Source organism: Perna viridis, chromosome 4, assembly GCF_037379345.1.
Source record: "Perna viridis isolate PV_CMFRI_1.1 ecotype Kerala chromosome 4, ASM3737934v1, whole genome shotgun sequence".
Classification (NCBI taxonomy): Eukaryota; Metazoa; Mollusca; class Bivalvia; order Mytilida; family Mytilidae; genus Perna; species Perna viridis.
In genome coordinates this window covers 22,542,095-22,566,532 of record NC_142448.1, presented here as the reverse complement: position 1 = coordinate 22,566,532, position 24,438 = coordinate 22,542,095, and the positions used below count along the sequence as shown (strand labels likewise).

The 24,438-nt window shown below is 31.4% G+C and overlaps 1 protein-coding gene across 4 annotated transcripts; it reads right to left on the bottom strand.

Annotated features, from left to right (window-relative positions):
* Positions 1-469: 469 nt before the first annotated feature.
* Positions 470-23,742, bottom strand: LOC148619347 (ADP-ribosylation factor-binding protein GGA1-like). 4 transcript variants are annotated; one of them, XM_088579144.1, is made up of 17 exons: positions 23,663-23,742; positions 21,482-21,642; positions 19,973-20,071; positions 17,612-17,770; positions 17,297-17,368; positions 16,874-16,954; positions 15,097-15,234; positions 14,818-14,902; positions 14,339-14,431; positions 13,129-13,248; positions 11,835-11,926; positions 9,591-9,786; positions 8,689-8,821; positions 7,715-7,992; positions 6,965-7,128; positions 5,904-6,014; positions 470-3,919 (listed from the first exon to the last, which is right to left on the bottom strand). In XM_088579144.1, exons 1-17 carry the CDS (start codon positions 23,697-23,699, stop codon positions 3,827-3,829), a joined length of 2,112 nt encoding a protein of 703 aa, XP_088435270.1. In that variant the 5' UTR covers positions 23,700-23,742; the 3' UTR covers positions 470-3,826. The 4 variants fall into 4 exon arrangements, with proteins under 4 accessions (XP_088435270.1, XP_088435273.1, XP_088435271.1 ...); XM_088579147.1 differs by lacking the exon at positions 13,129-13,248 and adding an exon at positions 14,000-14,011 and having other exon boundaries at positions 578-3,919; XM_088579145.1 differs by having other exon boundaries at positions 3,676-3,919; positions 7,715-7,989.
* Between the last annotated feature and the right edge of the window lie 696 nt (positions 23,743-24,438).

Below are 24,438 nucleotides of genomic sequence, written 5' to 3'. Positions count from 1 at the left end.
AAAAGGAAGTGGGCATGGTATTATTGTAAAAACAAATAAAAAGTGTACCCTTTTCTGGTCATTTGTTCATGATTTGAATTCTTAAAGTTCATCCGAAATTTTTGCATTTTTGAAAAACAGCCATTTAGTGCAGGGAAGAGAAACCAATCCGGTGAGGACCCAAATCTTTCCGTATAGATTAATGCATGCATTTCACACCTCTGTACCTTCACAAGTATTGCATCTATTTATGTATGAATGCTCTACTACCCACAATCAATATTTCCACCAAGTTTCACCTTTTATTTTTAAGTTTTACAAAATTCTGTATGAAATGGTGCACCTCAATCCTATTTGTATAGTGCAACCTAAAATCCCAGTTCACAACCTCCCGACCCCCTACCAAGAAGAAAATGGTCTGCATCTTACATCCTCGTTATACTGAATCCTCTCAGCCCAAAAAATCATTCTGGAAGAAGGCAAAAATCAATTTTTATGGAAATATTTTATATCAGATAGAATAGGACTTCAACTGATGAAAGATAGTTCTACATAACAGTGGCTGCATCTAGAATCAGTAATAAAATAACATGTCACATATATATAGCCACATTATATTTGTTCAAATCTGCTTTTTCAAGGAGAATTACAACCCTCTATTGGCGACAACAGTTAAATTTAATATTGATAAATTGTCATTGCTAAGGATCAATTACTCATCATTACATCTAATAAGTATGTTATAGGGCAAATTGGAATCCAGTAGGATCTGGAATCCTCCTAGGACAAAACGGAATTCCAATTTGTCCTAGTTGATATTGGAATACTGATTTGAACTGGTTTAAATCCTGTACAAATCAGTATTCCAATTTTTACTAGGAAAAATTGAGGTATTCCAATTTGCACTACGGGATTAAGGATCCTACTAAATTTCTAGAAGGATCTAGAATCATACTAGAAATTTAAGTTAGTAGGATTCTGGATTGTCCTGGCATTTAAAACTATCAAATTTGTTTGCACACTAAATTCAAACTACATTTAATAATATTTTATTAAAACGAGCTACAATATGCGATCAAATTAAAACCATAAAAACACAACATCAAGACACTTAAAGATCAATGTGTGTTTAACTCTTGACAAGACAAACTTCTCCCTGTAATATTTATGTGGCAAATTATCTTTATATTCCGCTAGCTTTTCATAAAACAATCTTTTATGGTCTTCCATGTCATCACTTTCCATTTAATGATAATAAATTACCACAATTTTAAACAGAATTCAAAGAATTAAAAGTCAGGGCACAGGAATTAACTAATTCGGGTTCAATAAAATATCTTCCATTCCTTTTTTAATAAAAGATGATTAGACAATTATTTTATCATTATGTAACACCAACACACTTTCAGTTTTTTTCTTCATTTACATGTATTATAACTTTTTAATACATGTACATTCATTTAAGTCAGGACGATCTGGAATCCTCCTAGGGAAAATCGGGATATCTCAGTTTGTCCTAGTAGTAATTGAAATTCAAATATGTACTGGATTTAAACCGTGCAAATCAGAATTCCAATTTCTATTGGACAAATTGGAATTCCGATTTGCCCAAGGCGGATTCCAGATCATCCTGGATTCCAATTTGCCCAATAACATATATATATGATTATCAAAAAGATGAAGATATATGGTTATCATCAACAGGCAAAAAACTATCATCAATGCCATTGTAAATTATGACGATTAACATTATCACAGAGTATCACAGCTACATATCATCAATACATCACATACAAAAATAAACAGCATTCATTTGTATGAACTCTCAGGAAATTACTAAATAGTAACAGGACAAGGAAGATATTAAAAGAATGTGTCACATATATAATTAATCTTTACAGAAAAAAAGTATTGTCAACTATTTCAACAACAGCATTGCTCATAGGTAATATCCACATTGCCTTGAATTTTAGGATATTTTAAAATACTGTAAACCATGAAATTTTTGCACATTTTTCCAGTTTACAGTAGTAGCTAACAATAGGTACTATGACACTGATTACAGTATACCCTGTATATGTGTTGAACAAAAAACCTTTCAATCTAGTTAAAATAATTCTATTTGTAATTAAGAAAAAAACTTTAAAAGGTTCATCTACCTTAATAATCAAATGGCTCTTGAATAATTTCATGAAAATCTCTCAAGGCACTGTGTTGAAATGTTAAGCAATCAAATCTACCATTAGTGGACTTCACCTTATCCAATTTAATTTCCTTCTTCCAAGTATAAAGAGCAAAGCAAGTATACTGTAAACCATCTCATTTTTGTGAGTGATTTATTTTTCCTTATTTTGCTAACAAGAAAAAAAAATAAGTATTAAAGTCTCTTTACAAAAGGATACATCTTTGAGCAAGTGTTTGAGGCAAAGTTAAATAGCAATGAAATTGGATTGGCATCCTCTCTTGTGAAAATAAGCACTTATGAACATAAATTGGTAATAGAGTGGTTCAATTACAACCAGATGTTGTAAATGTATTGTCATATTAATATGAAGCGGATATCAGATTTTATTCTATTTTTTTTTTACAATAACCAATAACGTACTGGTACTAGTATAATGGAACCAAAATCTATACATAATTGTACCTAAACTTAAATGTCATAAAATATCAAAGCTGTCTATATATACTGCAGAAACAATAGAAAAACAGAAGGAAATCAGAAGTAAATCAAAATAGGGAAAACTTAACCATTAAATATTTAAACCAAGCATAAATTTTAGTGAGATGAAAACTGAGCAAATCCTTTATATAGTTTAAAAATTTGTACTACTGGAACCAATGACAAGAAGCACAATTAAAAAAAAAAAATGTATTACCTTCCCAATTATATCTAATAAAATATTAAACCAAACCCTGGTTTTAAGCATAAGTTATAATATTAAGGAGGTAGACCATGAGTAAGGGACACAACTCTTACATATCATTGGAATGCTCGTATTCAGCATTTTATATCAATCTCAAGTAAGCATCAAAGTATCTTGGACTGATTTCCTTCTGTTTCAAAGGACAGCTTGGTAGGTTTTGGTGAAATTTAATATGATGCAAACATATCACTGATTTCAAGAGTTATTTCCCTTACCCTAGGTCTACATCCTTAATTGATCAAAAAGATAGAACAATGAAGAATATGATGAAAGCATGAACAACATTTCAACACAGCAATAAAATATGTATGTAAACTGTTCCACTCAATTATAAAGAGTATTGACATGTGAAGTGCATTAAAAGCATTTTGTTCACCCCCACCCAAAATGAATGTGGGGAAATAATATTAGTAGATTTATGGTTGATTACAAGAATCATTAACTTGTAAGTTATGATTTCAATTGTGTTATCATAACATGCAACTAAATTTACACTTTAGACCTTTTTGAAAAATCTACCCCTAGAATATATAAAAATGTAGAGCAAAATCACAGTTCATACTTTCTATTATCTTAAAAATTGTAAAGTTGACCAGAAACAGCACAACATGAAAAGTCTTATATTCACATTTTCATTTAGCTAATTATGAATGCTTACAAAAAAAAAAATGAAATTTTAGTATCTCCAACTAATAGTCCACCACGGACCTACACTATAACTTTGGTACATATTACTTTTTTTTCTTAAAACAGATAACCTGCATAACAATATGAAAAGTAATGATAACATTTGTGACTTCTGAAGCCTGTTGCATCAGTACAATCTTTCAAACTTATATAACTAACACATTCTAACCATTTGCACATTCCCAGTTGTTCTCATGTATAGTTTTTAGATAAATAAAATAATGTAAGAATAGCTAAGAAAAAACAAAATTATCCACTTCTCCAACATCTGAGCAGCTTTCACTGTTCATGCTATATGTTATCTTGTATTTTAATCTGATCTTCTCCTACAAAAAATGTCAATTTATTATAAGTATCCACAAAAATTCAATTGTTGGTTGCTACTTTGGAAAATAGTTATATAAACACTTTATTTAATCTCTGAATAGTAAGAACTTCTCATATACATTTTTCTACATACTATTAAATTCCTGCTGTCAACAATTCAATAACCTGTCCTAATATTTTATTGTTGCAAGGCTAACATAACATTGTGTAAAGCCACAGAGATGGACACATCATAAATTACAGGAATGTTCAAGAATAAAGTTTAAAAAAATAAGAAAGAAAAAGAGGCAATAAATCCTTAATTACTCACCTCCTATATAATTAGTCACATTATTTTTAGGTATTACTTGGGCACAAATGCAGATTTGATGCCAAGTCAAAGTAAGCTATTTTGAAAAAATTCTCAAAAAATTATTTTTTTTAAAAACTTTTGGGTTGTGGGTCCTTACATTAATATGAATGTACCTGAAAACAGTCAGAAACATAATGTTTAAAGTACTATGAACATATGCATACTTTATTCAAAATAGTTCCAATGAATTTCAAATGATTTTCATATGAATTTCGCAAACAAGATTTTTTATGGAGTTCTCATGAAGCTGAAGCCTTACATGAATTTCTCATAAAATTAAATATAGTGTTCATAGTGCTTTTAACAATCTGTTACTGAAGTCCATCAGATAAATAGTTACATGTATCAACCTCCAGAAATCTCATATTAAATTTTCATAAAATATAATCTACACTTTTCTGAACAATTTATCAAAATAGCCTATCTTGCCCAATCACATCTTAGTAACAGAAATGGCCATAATATGAAGTAGATATTAAGTAGAAAAGAATCATAATGATAAAATCCATACAAGTAACAAGGAAAAGTGCAATTCTACCGAAGGATTCAAATTTAAAATCCCCAATCTTGCAAAGCTATGGTAATTATTTCCTTTTCTGTATTAATGACTTCATGTTTAATAGTTATCTATAAATGTAGCTTTAAAAATGCAACAAATATTTGGAAGAAAAATATACAAAGAATCAGCAGCATAATGTAAAAATTATTAGACTGAGCGATTAATTTATATTAACAGCAAAGGTGAAGATCAATATGTACATTTTGAATGATATAGAAATTGAATCAAAATCAGAAAAGACAGGAAACTCCTTTGTTACAAATTCATTCAAAAGGGGAAAGTTGAAAACAGGAAGTTGAATTTTTATTTTGCATTTAGTGCATATGTGTTAAGGTAGCATTGTTAAGCCCTTTAAATGTTTTACAAATGACCAATGCGGTGCCATAGCATTATACACGAGACATATACTTATACTAGCAAATCCTGATTACTATATCAACTCACCTGAGGATACTAGTAAAAATAGACAACAATGAAGAAAAAATAACAAACAAATGCTAACTTTTTGTGTTTGTTACATGCACAAAATTTGTTTGAAAAACCCTTGGGGCGGGGGGACCTGATACACTGGTGCATCGGTGCATCACAATCTTTTAAGTTACGATCTGGAAATCAATACTGCGGTAATTTTTTTACGATTCAGTGTAGTGTAGTGGATAAAGGCTAGTCATTACCTCCTGACTTGACTATGTGTCAATTTTTTCGTAATTTGTTAAAATGTAAATGTAATAACACAAACAGGACATGTCTGTAAAAATAGTGATATGAATCAGATCATCTGCCAATAATCATGATATGTATGGATTGAGGCAGAGTGGAATTGTTTCACCTCTAAAAACAATCCACACAGTACAAAGAGGCAACAACTTTCATTATAGAAAGTTCATGTTATAATCTACATGTGAACCGAAGTTTCCATGATACTGTTGCTTAACTGTAAATCAAAATCTAATGGGTGATAAATAGGAGAAACATGCATTAACACTTGACACCAAACACTGAAAGGCACAAAAAAATAAATTATTTTAAAACTGAAAAAGTTGATTGACTTGACATGAAAGTGTATACTTACATTTTGAGGATTTGCTAACAACATAACTTGTGTAATTGCTGAGGGAGGTAATATAGGATTAAAGGCAGGTAAATCTGTGGCAGATGGTGGCTGTAGTTTCACTTTCATTGCCTACAAATACATGTACATGTAGATTGTAATATAGGATTAAAGGCAGGTAAACTTGTGGCAGATGGTGGCTGTAGTTTCACTCTGATTGCCTACAAATACATTTCATAAAAATATATTAAGACATAAAATTGTGCCTGTTGTCTTGCTATGTTTACCCCCACTTGTACATTAACTTGATATCTGACAGCAACCAAAATTGTTTATAATAAATGCCACATTGTAATAAAGCCACATACCAAATTTTAAATCAATCCATCCATTCAAAGCCAAGATAATTGCAATGAATTTCAGACATACAGACAAGGTTATTGCAATATTGAGTGGGGTATAATTAAACTCAACAGAAGAGGAGTAGCCTTGATAGAACTTCTATCTATGAAGAAATTATACTAGAATATGTGTAGAAATGTTTCTTCCATACATAATTTAAAGTGCTGTCTTGACAGATCTTAATTGAGGGCTTGATGTGTATTCAATAGGCTTTGAAAAATACATGTTAAAAAACTTATCTGTAAGTAAAATAGGGCAATAAATTCACAAAAAAGGCCATTGTAAAATACAGTCAGACCTTTCTTAATGACCACCAGTATTCAGCAATAACCTATCTTAACAAACTATGATTAAAATATAACCTGAAATCTGTCTAAACCATATCCTTTTTGGACTTAAAAATTTGTTTGGTTTATGTATGTATGTGGTTTACCAAGGTTAAAAATACAGTCACATTCATACGAAAGGACTTTTAAAAGTGTCTGGTTAAGGCAGTTTTTCAAACTTTTCAGGATATTACAGTAAATAATAACTGCATTTAAAACCATATTCTCCCTCACTATGTTCATCCAAATATAAAATAATTCTATACTAGAGCTAAATGATAACTAAAAACTGAATTAGGCATGCTACTTTCTATAATCCATTTTGACCTACCAATATTTGTCAATATTACATACCTTGGGCACTGCTGCTTGAAATGTAAAGTTTTTTACAGGACTTGTATTTGTACTCATCACTGATACAACCATTACACGTGTATCTTCTCTTGGTCGATTTTTTGCTACGTGTATAACAATTTTTAACCCACTTTTATCATATGCATTGATAGGTGGAGAAGTACCTACAAAAGCAAATTAAGTACCTAATTAATTTAGTTAAGTTCTATTTTCTGTGAGATCATACTTTTCAGTAAATATGACAGTTCAGCATTGCCTGGTATTAAGATCCACAGACCACATTATACTTAACCACATTTACAATGTATAAGTATTTAAAATAATTGAGATTTTGTGCTTCAGACCCTAATGACCCAGCCTCGGACATATTGTGAAAGTACTACTGTTCATGGGGTTCCAACTTTTGTGGTTTTCGTGGGTAGGCCAAACCGCGAAATTTGGTTCCCAAAAGGAGATTTCCATTTATGTGTATACTGAAAACCTCAAAACCACAAATTCAGAAATCCACAAACTTGTAACACAGTAAGCAGAAGTTTAAAAGAGGAGTTTTGGATTCTGCAATTTAGAACACTGAGAACATAAGGAATTAACAACTAGGAAGGTTCAAAGTATAAGTATCATAACTCTTATTTTATCATATTTACAAAATATTTAATACAGTTCAAGATAAAACATTTTAAATTTAAATGCAAACTTTTGATAGGAAAGAAAAAAAGAAGAAAACTTAATTTTTATTTTATTGAATATTACCTGGTTCAACTGATTCTAAGGCTACAAACACATCAGTTAAAGGTTGCACTTCTAACTGTTTGGGTGTTACCAAAGGTTGTTTAGGGGGTGTGGCTACAGCTGGCTGGGCAGGAGATGCAAGTATATCCGACAGGTTGGCAGGAGAACCTGATATAACAGTTGTAGATGCAGTGACAGTTGTCTGAGATGTAGTAAAAGGACTGACTGTAGCTAACAATGGTCCATCGGTAGGCTTGGTAGCCATTTGATTCAATGTTTTTTTCTCGGGAGTGTTACTTCTGAAACAAATAAAAAAAAAGAGTATTACATGATGGATTTCCTCACTTGAAATGGCAAAATCAATTCAAACTAAAGATACCAAATTATAACCAATTTATAGCCATTCTGTCATTATTATTAATGTTTACGTTGACAACTACAATGCATCATTAATAGATTCTACAAATATAATTGCCTGTTCTCAATCTACTGGATTTAGTAAAAAATTCATCAATCATAAACATCTTGTTAGTTTATTCATATGGCATGCAAAATATAAAAGAGCTACTACTGCAAATTGTAATCCATGTAAAACAGAGCATGCAATTCAAGTTTTATGACAGACAAGAAGCTCCTAAGAGCCTTAATCAGGCACCTGGATCACTTAAGCCTTTTAAAGGCAATAACACTAACAAGAAGTGATCCACAACTTTCAACCCAATGGAGAATTTGAAAGGCCTTATTTTAAAGATTTTTTTAAGATATTGACAAAGTAAAACAATTTTGAAACTAAATACTGTAAGTAAGATGGTGACATGAAATTCATCTTTATCAGAATAGTGGTTTAAGAGTACAATATTTTTTTATAAGTTAAGATGACCAGTGATGGATGCCAAATGATGGCATAAAAATCTAATTTAATTATAGAATAACTATGGTTTTTCACCCCTTTTTTTCAATTATATTAAAAATGTTGACATTTAAACTTGACTTACAGTACAGGTTTAACAGGTAAATTTTGTTGCATCAGAGATTGACCTAAGAGATCTATATCATCCAGTGCAGATGACACTTTGGTTGTTGTTTGACTCTGTTGTCCAGTGGCTGTACTTTGTGTCCCTGGCACACCTGCAATATGTAGATTATGAATTATACATGTACCACAGGATGGTTTATTTTTCATACCAATCAATCTTCCATACCATTTACTTTGCTTAAGAAATCAATTTCTTTCTTTCTTAAATTTTCAATAGCATTACAGTGAATTTCATCTTCTTTTCATGTTGAATCATTCAATCTTTAGTTTTGTATTAACATTTTTCTTGCTGCAGTATTGCAGGTACATCCCCATCACAATGCCTAGTGTGAGAAATAAGATAACATTAAACCTTGAGTCGATGGAGATAAACACAATAAGACTGGTGTTTGATGATCAGATTTTCCTACCTATATAGCTCTAACCTTGAGATCTTGGTTAAGAATGTGAGAAAAAAGGATTTTCAAAGATGGGGCTATATACATTCCAGTATAGCTCCAGCCTTGAGATGCTGGTTTAGAATATGAGAAGGCTGGTGTTCTAGCCAAATTATGATTAAAATACTTCCTTGTAGCCAAAAATTCGATAGATTTCGAAAATTTTTATAATGATTTTCTTGAATGGGAGCCATTTTTTAAAATTGTTATTGAAAAAGATAACTCTGGTCAAAATATCCCTAAAAGTGGGAGTACAGTCCAGATCAAGGGCAATGTCTGAAAAAGAGAGGGCGATTTCACTTTGCTTTTGATGTCATCTGAGGGCAAAGTGAGCAACACTAGGGGGACTATTTCGCCCAAATCACCTAGTAGCACGAGCACTGGGCAGAGAGAATACTGATGTTCTAGGATGACAATTACCTACCTGTAAAGCTCCAGCCTTGAGATGTTGATTGTGGCTGTGAGAATACTTGACTGTTGTAAAGTGGTTGCTGTAGTCTTGGCTGTGTTGGTTGTGATGAGCTAAACTGATTTAATGGCTGAGATTGGAATGTTCCTCCTGGGACTGATGGCACAGAAAATTGGTTGGATGTCTGCACACCAACTTGAGGCACCTGGACCTATAACATGTACAATATAGATCATAATATATAACTATGAATTGATCTATCTTATCCTCCCCATGTTTGTAAATTGTTGAAACTCGAAGGGTATATACTAAACTAGACTCCTCTTACCAATAGAGTATTATCTGAACTTCATCATTTTTTTCTAGCACAGTTTTTCGCTTTTCACCTTTGACCTTAAGGATACTCTTCTATGGAAACGTATGTCACCTGATCGCAATTCTGTTTCCCGATTGGCCAAATACTGGTAACTTAGTGGCGTTTGAAAAATCTGTATTGAAAATTTGAAATTGCCTGCCATGTGTTATTTTCTTGAAAGGAATGTAGAAACTTAGTAGTTAAAAGAACAAAATTTTTCTGCATTGGCTATCAATTTTAAAAGATAGTAATTGTTTCTACTTATATAGAAATAAATCAAAATGAAACTTGATCATTCTTTCATGGCATTGTGAGTGAAATTGTAAGTCCTTATCATAATACGGTTTGACAACATGATTTATTAGTGAAATCAACCAATAGTCTAACAATGAAGTTGTCAAGTTAAACATATAAAGATTGCCAGCAGCAGTTAACCAGTTTTTAGAGATTTTATTGTAAAACTTAATAAAAGATACATTTTAAAGTTGCATGCTATACTATATGTTGAGAAACTACCAGTGCTGAGTGCATTTGTTATTGAAGATTTGTCTTATTTTCCTGATAATTACTGTTAAAGTTGCATATAATCCATATTTGTCAAAAATAAGTTTTGTTAGGTTAGGGTTAAATAAGTGTGCAGAATATATACCAATGTACAAATAATTGCTATGCAAAGAGATTAGATTTTGAATAAAGTAATGTTGTAAACAGTAAATTCAAACACATGTAAGTTGACCAAGAATTGCAAAAATAGTGTACCCATAATTCACAAACTATGACAATATGATAAAATTATGATAAATAAAACACACAACTACTTATGAATTTACAGTATTAAATCAAATATTCCTTATTGGAATGAGTTCATGCAGTGAAACTTTTCTGCTGTCCACTACCAAAGCATTTCAACATCATTATTTACTATATCCTTTAGTACACATATAGAGACGTATCTTGTTCTTCAGAAGTATGCATTGGATTGGCAAAATTTACAATCCAAAACTTGCATTTAATAAAATTGACTCATATTTCAAAACTGTTTTGGAACATAAAAAATTAACTATAAGAACTAATTTCTTTATTTGTATGCAATTACATACAGAATAACCAGTTTTGAAGTCAAAACAGAAAATACCATGGAGAGCCAATGTAATGTTCTGTTGAGATGTACGAAACTAATATTATTCTGTTTATCGTTAACATCACAGTCCATTTAACTTAAATATTTCACTGGAAATTGCATTTAATTTTAAGTATCATGGCAGTAGTCTGAGATAGAAAATATTATGCAGTAAGAAAAATAATAAAAAATGATTAAAGTTGCAGAAAATTGAAAATATGTTACTAGACAAAACCTGTGAAAAATTAGCTACCCTCAAACATTGATATGTTTACTGTATACAGTAATGTGGTATTGAGAAATAACACACTTCACTATTAAAATACCAAAATGTGTGTTAAATCTTTTAATGTCTTGAACTTTTTTTGCACTAACAAAACATGCAACTAATTTCTCAAATAACAACACTCTTTATTACCATGCATACCGGCCTTCGAAAAAATCTGTAAAATTTATTGGCCTAAAAAGATATCAAATAAAGAACCATACCTTAAGTCCAAGCAGTGCTGCATGGAGATAAACATAAAAAGAAGGAGGTAGCGTTGGATTGGGCATGTTTTGCGAAAAGGAGAAGATATCACTAAGATTGCGCTATGGCAACCTGCAAGGGAATGAAAAGAGGATGCCCAAAAGAGACATGGTGAAGGATGGGCGAACAGGAGATGAAAGATATAGGGAAGACCTGGAGGGAAATAGAGAAGAAAGCAAAGGACAGGCATTTGTGGTGTCGGCTGGTTGAGGCCTTATGTGCTGATGGGCACAAAGAGGATAGATAGATTATTACCATGCTAGGCTTGCTGGCAGCAGAAAAAATGTCATCTAAATCTCCTAGTAGTGAATTGTTGGTTGCATTCTCTGTTTTACTGTCACCTAAACCTAAAATAATAAGAAATACATCACAATTGAAAATAATTTACTGACTATTAACAGACAAAAAACCCAACTTTATATATTTTTAATCAAAACTTTATATAAAACTTTATACATGTTCCCATTGTATGGCCATGTCATCAACTGATTATCAATTTATTGTAAAATATGTTCAGATAGAAAACAAGGAGATAATTCATTTTATTGACATGTAAAGCATTGTTTACAATGTGCCATTTAAATTTCCAATGTGCCAAAACCTATGCGACGGTCCCAATCTCATATTAGCATTCAAACAAAATTATCTTGGTAATTTAAGATATGTTACCTTACAAATTAGTTGTTTATTGTCAAAATGAAAATGAACAAGAAGCAAATGATAAACATTATCTTGTTTCATAATGATGAATCTGTTGAAATAAAATTTTATTTTTAAAATATGAGTTCAGAAATGGAGAACTTATTTTGTTACTGTAAAGTACATGAAAAACTTCAAAGGAAGGAGAGGTAAAAATTCGAAAATGGAAAAGTTTTTGATAAATTTTAAAACAAATGAATTTGGCTAGTTGAATTTCTGTTTGGCTAGCAAGATCAAAATTCCACTAGCCAGAATGGCAAGTTGGAAAAAAAATGGTTTCCCACACAGTAATTGTATTTCATAAAATCATTAACAAAAAATATAACTAAGGTCAAAAACTGTATGTATGTATAAACTAAGAAGCTATAAAATAAGGGAAATGTAAATACAAGAAGAAATCCTGAGGTCCCTTTTCGAAAAAAAAATTCAGAATACAGATACTTTGGATTCATACAAAACAAGGAGATTTCAGCATTAACAGCTGATTGTATCAGATGGCTACATTTGCTCCTTGGAAAAAATCCATTACAGTACATCAACTAATGTCAGAATACTACTGAATAGTAGACATTGTGAAACATTAAGAAGGTAATCTAATTAAAATTAGACCTATTAATTGTTCCATCAAGTCAATGTGTGTGGGATCTAACAATATTCCATTCAGATGACCTTTTCAGAAACTTCCTTTTGAGTTATGCTTTCCAAATCATGACAGATGAAATCTGATTGGCTAATCAAAAAGGTCATCAGAACAGAAAGTAGAATGGAGGGTTGTCCTACATGCAATGATTGAATGAACAATTGATAGGTCTAATTTTAATTAGAATGTTAAGAAGGTAGAGTGCATTACCTAGTGCTAGTAACTGTTCGTCCAACATATCTGTAGATTGTGATGTGTCAGGTGCTTGTTTGGTGGTAGGTGTGGAGGAATCATTGAGGTCAAGGAGGGAGGAGAGGTTTCCTGCACCAGCTGTAATCAAATATACATAAATTAATCAAAACATACTAACCAAGTGCAGCTTACAAAGGCAAAAACATTATTAAAATATTTTACTAACATAAATATAACCGTAACTACAAAAAAAAGTTATCCTGGTGATAGCAGATACCCTGCATTCTAAATTTTTTGACTGGAAAAAGGGCAACAACACTTGAATTGTAAATGTAATATACACTATAGTCAAACTGTATCTGCTCACAAGGTCCAAGGGATTGTGTTTCAGTTTAAACAGATTAATTATCACCAAGAAACATAAAGTGTGTGGACAGACAAAAAGACAGAATGACATAAGGATCATTGAATAACACTACCTTGCTGAACAGAGGAATAAAAATAAATTATAGAAAAGAGATTTTGTGAAAAAATCCTTGTTTTCAAAAGAGTTTTGCTAGGGAAAACAGTCTCTATTTAGAGGTAAACACAAAACGAATTATTGATCAAACCAAATATGTATAAAACAAAATCTAAAATCTTTCAAAAAATTTCCCATTAAGCTTTAAGCTTTATTTAAATTTATAAAGAGCACCTCCCCCAAGTAGAAAGACTAATATATAATAAGGGTATAATAACACAGCATCCCACTATATTTAGATGACAAAGTCAACTAGAATTTCAGTATTAGGTTCTACAATACATAAAAGTGTATAAAGGAATAAGCGTGTTTTATTAAGCCATTTGCTCTTGTTAATTAAGATTGTGATATATATGGTGTGAGACTTACCTCTCAAGAATGCTAATTGATAGATTGTTTTAAAAATTAAGTGTAAAACAAAAATGTATAGTAAACAATCTTAAAAATCAACAAAATTCAGTTTGATAATCTGTCTTAGTACTAGGTACTATCCAATTAAAAATGTGTATTCCAAAATCCGAAAATTATTTAATCTAAAGTTTTACAAAATTTCATAATGACCAAGTTCAAAGAATGGTACTTATCACAAACCGTAAGGGACATTCTAAAATGAAGTGTTGCAGTGAGGACAGAGTTTAAATTTTAATCTTTATAAATAGTTTGCATAATATTAGCAGTGTATTGAGTAATGAATTAAAATGTACCTACCAAGATTGGATTCATCACTAGTATTTCCTTCTACTATTTTCTTGAAATTAGACAAAACTCTCATTACATCATCATTAGTCGAGAGTATATCAGCTGCAAAAAAAATTAGAATTAATTAATAATAGCACATATAAGTTGGGCCTAATTTGTTAGATATTCTACTAATGAAAAACATTAACATTTAGGGTATTTTACATGACCATCATAAATTAATAGAGTTTTTCTATACAAATATAAACAAGAGACTATGTAGTCAGAAAGTTAAGTAATAATAATTAGGAAGTTGGCTTCTGTCAAACAGGATTTGACATTGAAACTACTATATCATTTAACTTTATGTAGTTCATGATTGCCTTTGATTAATCATACACTTAAGGACTGTTAAAAATTTGTGTGTTTATGATCTGTAAAATCTTTTCAAATTCCTTCAAATTAAGCTCCATATTTTTCTCATGTTGATGTAAGAAGTGTAAAATTACCTATTCCTGTATTATCTTTTTCGTCAACATCACTGGCAAGTCGGAACAGGTTTGGACGCAATTTTTCCAAAGTGTCAAATAACTCCTACAAAATGCAACAAATTACAATTTCCTTCCCAATCTTACAGTTGAAATGAAAAAAAATAAAAATCAAGTCATGAATTCGTAATATATTAAACATACATGCATGGTTGTTTCTGAAAGTTCATTAAAGTTAAAAGGTACTTGTATTTTGAGTAAAAAAAAAAGAACGTATGCAGTAGTGTAATTACAACAAACCTTCATCATGTCTCTATCTGACTGAGAACTTGAATCTTTATTGTAATGTGCTAACATCTCATTCAATAACTTCACATTGTTATTGATTTCCTGAAGTTGGTTTATACGTCTAGAGATTTTATCTGTCCGCTCGGTGTCCTAAAAATAATGACATGCATCACTAGTGTTCAACTGATGATAGTTATATTTTTACTTTCATTCCAAGGAAAACTAGTAAAATAATCACATGCATCCCTAGTTTCCAACTGATTGTGACGTTTTTTTTTTGTTCCAAGATGGCTGAGAGAAAAACTAGTGCCCAGTAAGTTTAATTTTACTTAAAAATTCTCTTTGAGTTCATTATGTGCAAACGTTATACAATAAGTAAATCTTTGCTTGCAAAAAAAAAGAAAAGAAAATAATACAGCCATTTGTTTTATCTTGCCCATGTGTATTCATTTACCATTCGGCTAAGAAATGCATAATGTAGACAATAGCTGAAATTGTCAGCTTGGACATATGTTTTGATTACCTTTGAAAGGTTTCTATTGAGAGTAATAAATTTCTGAAGATTGCTAATTCTAGAAGAAGGACTGCTTTTACTACAATCAATTAAGGGGTCTGAGCGATCAATGCAGACGGTCATCAGTGTTGATAGTTCGGCCAAGTGTGATAATGAGATGAAGAATTTTCTCCGATGTATGTCGGGGATACATAAAGGGTTTATCTTTAAAATTAATAGTTTTTACGTTGGATAACGATTTTGATATTAGTTCACTGAAAAAAGGAACCCCATATTTTCAAAAAGTAGAATATCCAATAACTCTGAAGTAGAGTTCAATATGATGCGTAAATAACAATATTTTTTAGAAACAAACTACTTTGTCCAATGGAAATATTTTAGGGCCTAATGACAATCTAAGCTTACCAAGGTAACAAGTCAACAAAAAAACTAACGAAAAATCCATAAATATGCTTTGGCAGTTCACAAGTGGTCTCTGAGTAGATGTTGACTCCCTCGAATACGTTAATTTTCGACCAATCTAAGGTCTGTAAAAATGTGTTGAAATGATGTATGGGTGTATTATACGCACCCCCATGTTCTGAAATTAGTTTCCTGGGGGAAAAAGTGTGCACAATACACACCAAAATACGATATGCTTGAATGGGCTTTAATTTAATGTTGAAAAATAAAACATGAATGATGATACATGTAGTAACAAGACTACTGTGTAACTTCAACCCTTCAATCTTAATACTATCATTCAGGCTGTTTTTTACAGCTAGTTTTATACAAATCCAGCTAGGCTAGTGAGTAACTTAAACATTTCTCTAGGTAGAAATCTGCCCTATATTATACTAATATGTCCTACTTTACTACCACATAACACCTGTGTGATATTTTGGACACTGTCTTTTAATTTTGCATAGCTATCATTAAGATGCCCTTAATCTTTAAATTTGCCATCCACCCTCATAACTGACAGCTATTCAAACTTAAAAGTCAGTGTCCAAAAGATCACACAAGTACTCTGTGGTAGTTTAAGTAGGACACGTTGGTACAATGTAGGGCAGATTTCTACCTAAAGAACTATTTAAATTACTCACTAGCCTAATTTCACTAATTTCACTGACTTCAGTGACTCAGCTAGGGATCTAACCAACAACCTTCTGCACTCACACTACCAGGAGACCACAGAGACAGTTTTATTCAATGAACTTTGTTTGCTCAAAAAGAACTAAACAACCAGAAAGCTTGTTACAAATCAAACTAAAGTATAAGCATTTATATCTATACCTGTTTCACCATATTCTTTATCAACCTGTTTGCAGCCTGTAAGTCCTGTGGATTTTTGCTCTTTAATAACTTTTGCAATAACTGAAATGTAGGTACACAATTTTAAGCAGTATGCTTACATTAATGTGCTTTAATATGTAAAAGACCACTAAGCACAGTTCAATGCTATTATAAGGCTTTAATGTATTTCCATTTTAATTTCTTCTCATTCATTTTGATATACCGACAGTTTTTGTTTGCATTTTTTACTTAAGTAATAATTTGTATTTTTGATTCACCTCTCTACTTCAATGACATTCCACTGTGATTGTTTTTCTACACACTATTTTTGTAAAAAGAACTAATTCATCCATCTGGAAATTTGCTACCACTCTTATCAGACATTTTGATTTGTTTTAACATTAAACTGTGATATGAACATACATTTGACTTTTCATCATCATCAAAAATAGGATTTTTTTCTCTTGGAGCAGGAGGAGGAAATGTGTCCAACATCTATAAAAACAAACAAAAGAGAAAATATTACAATATCAGCATCACCGATATATTATAGTCACTTCATATATGTGTGTATTTAGATAAAAAGATAGGTCATCAGACAAAAGCTGTTCCTCTAATAATTTAATGAGCAATTGAAAATAATTACTATAAACATGTGAACTTGTATCCTATAGACATCCCAATGTAATACATCCTCTCAATGTATATGATAAAAATGAGAAATTGAATATCACCCACCTTATCCAGGTGTACAGGATCCTCTTTCACAATACCCTGTTGTTTCAACATTTTATATGCATCAGTTATCTTAGTTTCATGTGGGAGCCCTTTACACCAACTGTAAATTAACTCTATGCATTTCCTTTTTACTTTCTCTGTTGTGTTTTTGCCATAATACTGAAACATATATAATAAAATATTTAACATGCTTCGGTTTTGACAGCATATACTAGCAGAATTGAAAGTACATATCTTTTAACCTTTCTTTACATTAATTTCCTACTAACATCAAGTGTAGTTTCCATAAAATCTAATTTCTGATATTAATATATTAATATTCATTGTAGAAGTTGAACACGTATCTTCACTTCTAAATAAAGAGACTTGAATATGTATGTCAATTTTTCTTCATTAGCATGAATCAAAATCATTTTTTATATCAAATACATGTATGTTAAATGTCCATAGTAGTTTATCACTACAAATTAAAACTAGAAATACTGTGAGCAAGCTGAAAAAGAGAAAACCCTCACTTCAAATGCATTTAAATGTATTGACAGTACATTCAACTTTCTCCATTTGGAGTTTCCCAACAGCAAGTATATTCATCATGCACATCTACATATGATGCCCAACTTTCCTATAAATTATCATCAAAGTATCTTAAGGGGTTCAGGAAGAGTTGAGCTTTTGAGATTTTAACATGCAAAATCCTTGAGTTGGATTATCTCCCTTTGGAGTCTCCCTACACTAACTATATTCCTTCATGCACATTTACATATGATACTCAACCTTCCTATAAAATTTCATCAAAATCCCTTCAGCAATAAAGGGGGTAAAACTAAATATAGTGTGGTTAATGTTCACTAAATTGATACACTCCCTCTCTCCCATTTGATAACATGGCCAGCACTCCACAACTGCCTAATTTTGGTCTTGTATTCTGATGCTTTGTAAAATTTATCACTTTAAAACATGTCTAGCATCTGTCAATCTATATACCTAGAAATAGCTCAAGCCAAGGCCTCTAGAATGAGTAATAATTTTCTGGAAAAATTTACCCACAACAAATAGGGTTACTGTAGAAACCATGCAAAACTATGCAAAAATTTGCAAAAAGGTACTAAAACCAGGTTTAAAAATGTCAAGTTTCCCGCAAAATATCTTAAATTCTTATTTCATGCCCTGAAACTGTCAAAACTTTTTCTTTGGAAAACCCTTCCTCATATGGGCATCGCCGCTTAGATTTTTAGCTATTTCACTTTGTAATCCACTTATCAAATTTAGCATGGTTAAAAATTGACTTACTTTCACTTTCACAATATACTCAAATTGCCATTGAAAACAGCCCCTTCAACATTGAAAATAAATGAAACATTGCAATGTACTTTTAAAAGTCACCTTCTTGAGAAAATGTTTTATTTACAATAAAACCTTCATTTTTAATCACTGCAGCAACCACCAGTTTCCATTAATGTCATTTTTCATCCCAAGCCAAAAAAGTGAAACTAAATTAAACTGTGGTGTGCTGGCATTCACCTTTTGACCTCAATAGTGATTTGGATAAAAATTCATAAATGGTACAGACCATGTTTTGCTCTGTGAAACCCCATATTAATTTGGATCAAAATCTTAAGGAATAGAAGGACAGACAGACACCCATATCACTATATACCCCCACTTGCTATAATGATGTTCTTTGGTTTATTTTGGGTTAAAAACAAGAAAAAGACAATTCAGAGCAACAGTTCATCTTTCTGTCATCTTTAGAAGAACCTCCAGGAATGTTAAATAAAGTAATTAACTGTTAGTCAGTAAATAAAAAAAATAACCTATGTAGAGCTTTAAAAATAAAGAAACCTGTCAAGAACAAGGTAAGGAATGGAAGAACAACAACTGACAAATAATTTTATAAAATAAAGCAGGCTTATTTTACAGAAAGTAACATCATAACTTTTAATTCACAGGCTATTTTGATTTCACTGTACTGGCAAGAAAATTTGATACAAATGATTTAGATACAATTTAGAAACCTTTAAAAATGATTAGATTATAGGTAATTACCTATGTTCTGACACTTGCCCAGTATGGTTACACAGAAAATTTTAGCAACATAGTCTAATTATTTTCATGATTGTCTTTGGGAGGAATCCAAATAAAGGTTTCTTTTTTCTTCAGTTTAGTATGATATATAGGACTAGCAAGTAATACATACGGTAGGTACTTTTTAATCTGTAGATGGTTGAAAAGGTGGTGAAAGATATTTGTGCCACTCAGCAAGACAAGTTATAAAGCAAAATGGGTATTGTTTCTAGTACTATATACATAAAACATATTCTAAGATCTTTCTTAAACGTGACTGAATTATCAATAACTTACCTTTGGTGAAACCACTTTAATAAGTTCATTAAGAAACCTGAATTTCCCAATTTCTTGGTGAAACTTTTTACCACAGTTCTTCACACAACCTTCAAGGGTCTAAAATAGACATATTACAAAACTGGTTTGATGATGCAAAAATAAGCTGAACAAAAATAAATGCAGCACTTGTCCCATTTTGACCAACTTTTGTATAAATGTACATTAGTCGATGCATTTTTCATCAAGACATCAATCCCATGAAAAACCAAGTGTATATGGAAGACTATGCAGATTACTAAGATGTCAATCAGAAAGACACCAACAGTGTCATAGCCCAATCCAATTATTAATCAGAAGTTTTTCTTTTTTCAACAGAGACATTATCAACAAAAGGACACATGGGTCGCGCTGGGCTTCGCCAATGTGGCAATTTGCAATTTTTTATTTTATCTGGCAACAAAAATAGCCAGTTGGCGATTTTCTTGGCACTTAACTTTTGTATATTAAAATTTACAGGAAGTTTATCAGCAACGAATATTCTCTCTAATTAAACAATTGTGTTGACACCCGGTCAGAGTGTGACCAATTTACGACTGAAGGCAATTAAAGGTAATTAGACCAAACGACTGTGACTGACAATATCCTCCTGGGAGGTGTCAATCAAATGTAAATATATCATTGAGCCAATCAAAACTCTCATCATCTGGTCAAAGGTAAACACAATTAAGGCAATATGCACGTGGCTACATGCAAGTTTCACAGCCCTGTTTAACCATGTAATACATTCAGAAACAGACATACCTAATAACAGAATAAATTAAATTCAATTAACAATGATTATTTCATCAGGAAGTGTCTAAATACTTTGAAATGAAAGAATTGATAAAAGAAAATGGATGACATTTGTTTACACTTTTGTCATGTGACTTTTTTTGTGGGAAAATCGGTAAATAGAATGGGGATACCAAATTCTAATTAAGGAAATGCTATTCAGATAACAAGATAATTAAACAGGGACACAATTAATGGTCCATGGTACAAAATGTAGTTTGATAGAAATTTTATCACTTGAAGAAAAGAAATAAGTTTGTTAAAAATGTAAAAAAAAAAATTATATTGTATTAGATAAATTAGACCATAAAGGACAAAGGTGAACATGTTTTAAAATCAAGGACTATATGAGATAGTAAGATAAAGTCTTTGATAGAAGTAAAATACTTGTTTCTGGAGTAGTACTTCATTATTTTATGCATATGAAAGTGACAGATTAGAGCTAAAATCCTGCTTTATACATGCTTCAAGAGTGAATCATGGGTACATGTATGTCATGAATGGAGAGGTTATTTTGATGAATAAACAAAGACAATTCATCAGTGAACTTAATACTGTCTTTTTTTTTTAAAAGTATAATTTTTTTTTCAATCCTTTGACTCTTTATTTCTGACAACTGGTGACGAAAAATGGCAGCAGAATTTTGGAAGCCAGAGCAGCCCCTGGAACAACTGTCCAAGAAAATTTTAAATGTACCGTTAAGGCATACAGAGCCTCCCTTTCTTGCGGTGATTGTATTTTGTGTGCTAGGAGTTTTACTGCTATCTGAGATCCTTCAAGTTCATAGTTGACTCGATCACAGAATGCCAAGATGTTTTCCCAGTCTTCATCTCTGTTGGCAGGATTGGTAGCTTTGTCTTAAATATAAAATTTAAAGATTTAGTTTAGGAACAGAATACATGTAGCATTACACTCAAAATGTAATCTAACATGTTACTTTTTCATCTTGGAATGGAGAGTCCAATTACTCAGGTTATCAAAGACACACTTTCTTAGTAGTCTGAATATTTATAAATGTAAAAAAAAACAAAACAGGAATACAAATGATGCAACATTAAAATTCCAATTATATCATCTAACAGGGAAATTAAGTTTTATTTTCATGTTACAATGTATATTCTATTCAATATAGGTATACATATCTCTAATATGACAAAGACAACATTTAATTAAAATGATATTATGTACATGTCCATGTTATACATGTATATATTCATGATTTCTAATTATTTAAAACCATTTGAAAATCTTAAATTAAGTACCAGATAATAAAATCATTCATCATGCTACATGTTACGATGTATTAATACTTTATTCTTACAATCACCCTAACTTTAGTTATTATATCTGAAATGGGGAAATTTCCCTCTACAGAGGAATCTTTTTATCCTGTATTAATGGATGGATAGTTCTGGATATATTTTAAAGTGAGCCTTACTCATTATCAAATATTCAATGTTCTTGTATCTTACTTAATTTTTTTAAAGATTCTAAAGAAATTGGAGGCCCCAAAGAATTAACTTTTTTCCAATTATTGATTTATGCAATAATTATTCACACAATTTTAATGAGTGCAATCTGTAGGTTTGTATATAACTTCTTAAAAGCAGTTTCCAAGAAAAGAGAAAATATCCCTCTACAGAGGTATAAATTTCCCCCTTTGAAGAAACACCAGAAGGGTAGGCTCCCAATACAGGTACCAGTATACATAAAACATCATGGGGACTGTTTCCAGGCAATTTAAGACATAATAACATCTGTCAATGATTGACATTGTCACTGATTTACCTTAATTACATAGCTCATATTAGGCTCTTTTTATAAAAAGGATTTTTTTTGTCACTCAAATATAAAAAGAGTAACCTTTCCAGCTATATAATCACAGCCACATGCACCGAAGGACAGGATATAGTTTTTTTTTAACATTTTTTTTTAATTAAATTCGTCATTTTTATTTACATTGAAAACAAACGAAAATGGATGCCAAAGTGATTCCAAAAATTGGAACATTGTTTAATAGCTGAAAGGTGTTATACTGTGAAACCTTAACAACATGAACAAGTCTGACAAAATTGAAGAGAATGTAAAAAATGTCATGCAAGACCTTCTGTGGTTCCTTCAAAACTAGAGATATGTCATTTTTCAGCTAGAGATTTGGTTTGAAAACTGGGGGGTTATTTTTCCGTTTTTTTTCCTGCAGCGTAATAAGTAAATTCCATGTGAAGTTTATGGAAAACCTCATGCTTGAAGTTTGTTTCCTTTAAAAACTATGCTGAATATTCTAGAATTACATTGTCTATCTTTTTCTTGATTTGAATATCATTTGTAGTATTAATTAATTTAAAATTACATTGTTTCATTGACATCAAAAGGTTATTCAGTGACAAATCTTCGGTAATTCGGAGCAAAATTACAAGTGTGAATTCAAGTATACTTTTTTTTCATTATAATCATTTAAAGTAAAGTTGTTATTGTAGATTAAGTAAAGACATGATCTTGTTCCTTATAGCATGTTGAAATGAGATTTCAGTTGGTTGCAAATCTCTTGTTTATTATGTCTCTGACTGTAGTGGTGTACAAATACTACAAATGATATTCAAATCAAGAAAAAGATAGACAACGTAATTCTAGGATGAGATTTCAGTTGGTTGCAAATCTCTTGTTTATTATGTCTCTGATTGTAGTTATGTACAAATACTACAAATCAAATGTAGCTGCCTGCTGCATGACGATTTACTTGAGTTTTTCAGGGTAGTTCAAATGCATGCAGTGACAGTACTCGATAATGGGCAATATATATAGTACAGTCGATTATTAGATTTGTTGATTACTAAACAAAGAGGTGTAAGTATGCTGAAAGGAGCTGAGATATTTTACTTAGTAGGGTTTCTAGTGTTCGATCTTCTTCCGCCATATTGTCTGCGTACAAAGTAACATGACTTCCGTTTCAAATAAATCGTCTGCTAAGAATGGTTTAAATTATAGATGTGAATTCGGTCTCGGTGCAATATATGTGCATGTATCAAAATAATACTATACATGTAGTCTTTTGCTCCATTGATTGCTTCTGTAATAACAGGGGGTTTTCAACGATGTAGCCACTTTGCATTTTGTTCTTTGGTATCATGTTTTTGTAGTGTATTCTCAACTCTATTTTGAATGCATATTTCGTGCACTTAATACAAACTATTTACTCTGTAGTTGGAAAACACAACTGAATATCGTGGAAAACTGCCCTTCAGAAGATGGAGTTAAAATCAAAGGCGGTAAGACTGTAAACGACAAAAAGAAACACAACCAATTCAAAATTTATGATGAGAAACTTCAAGAACAAAACATGGGAAATAGAACATTCAGGAATTGAGAGAACCTCCGACGGGCGGCGTAACATCAACAAGAGGATAGCTACAATACACACTCCTTCTTTGGAACTGGTCTGCATCGCATGTAGTGACTTAATTAACCCATTACTATCACACAAACTTTGAAAACTATGTGTCATTATATCCTAAAGATATGTGCCTATGGAATGAAGGTTTTGGAGATTAGTAGACCTAGACGAGGAAGGCTTAATTACAAAGGAATCAAAACATTGCTGCTTCGTGTTTACTACGCGAAGAAGCTTAGGAAGATATCGCCCACATATTGCTTCA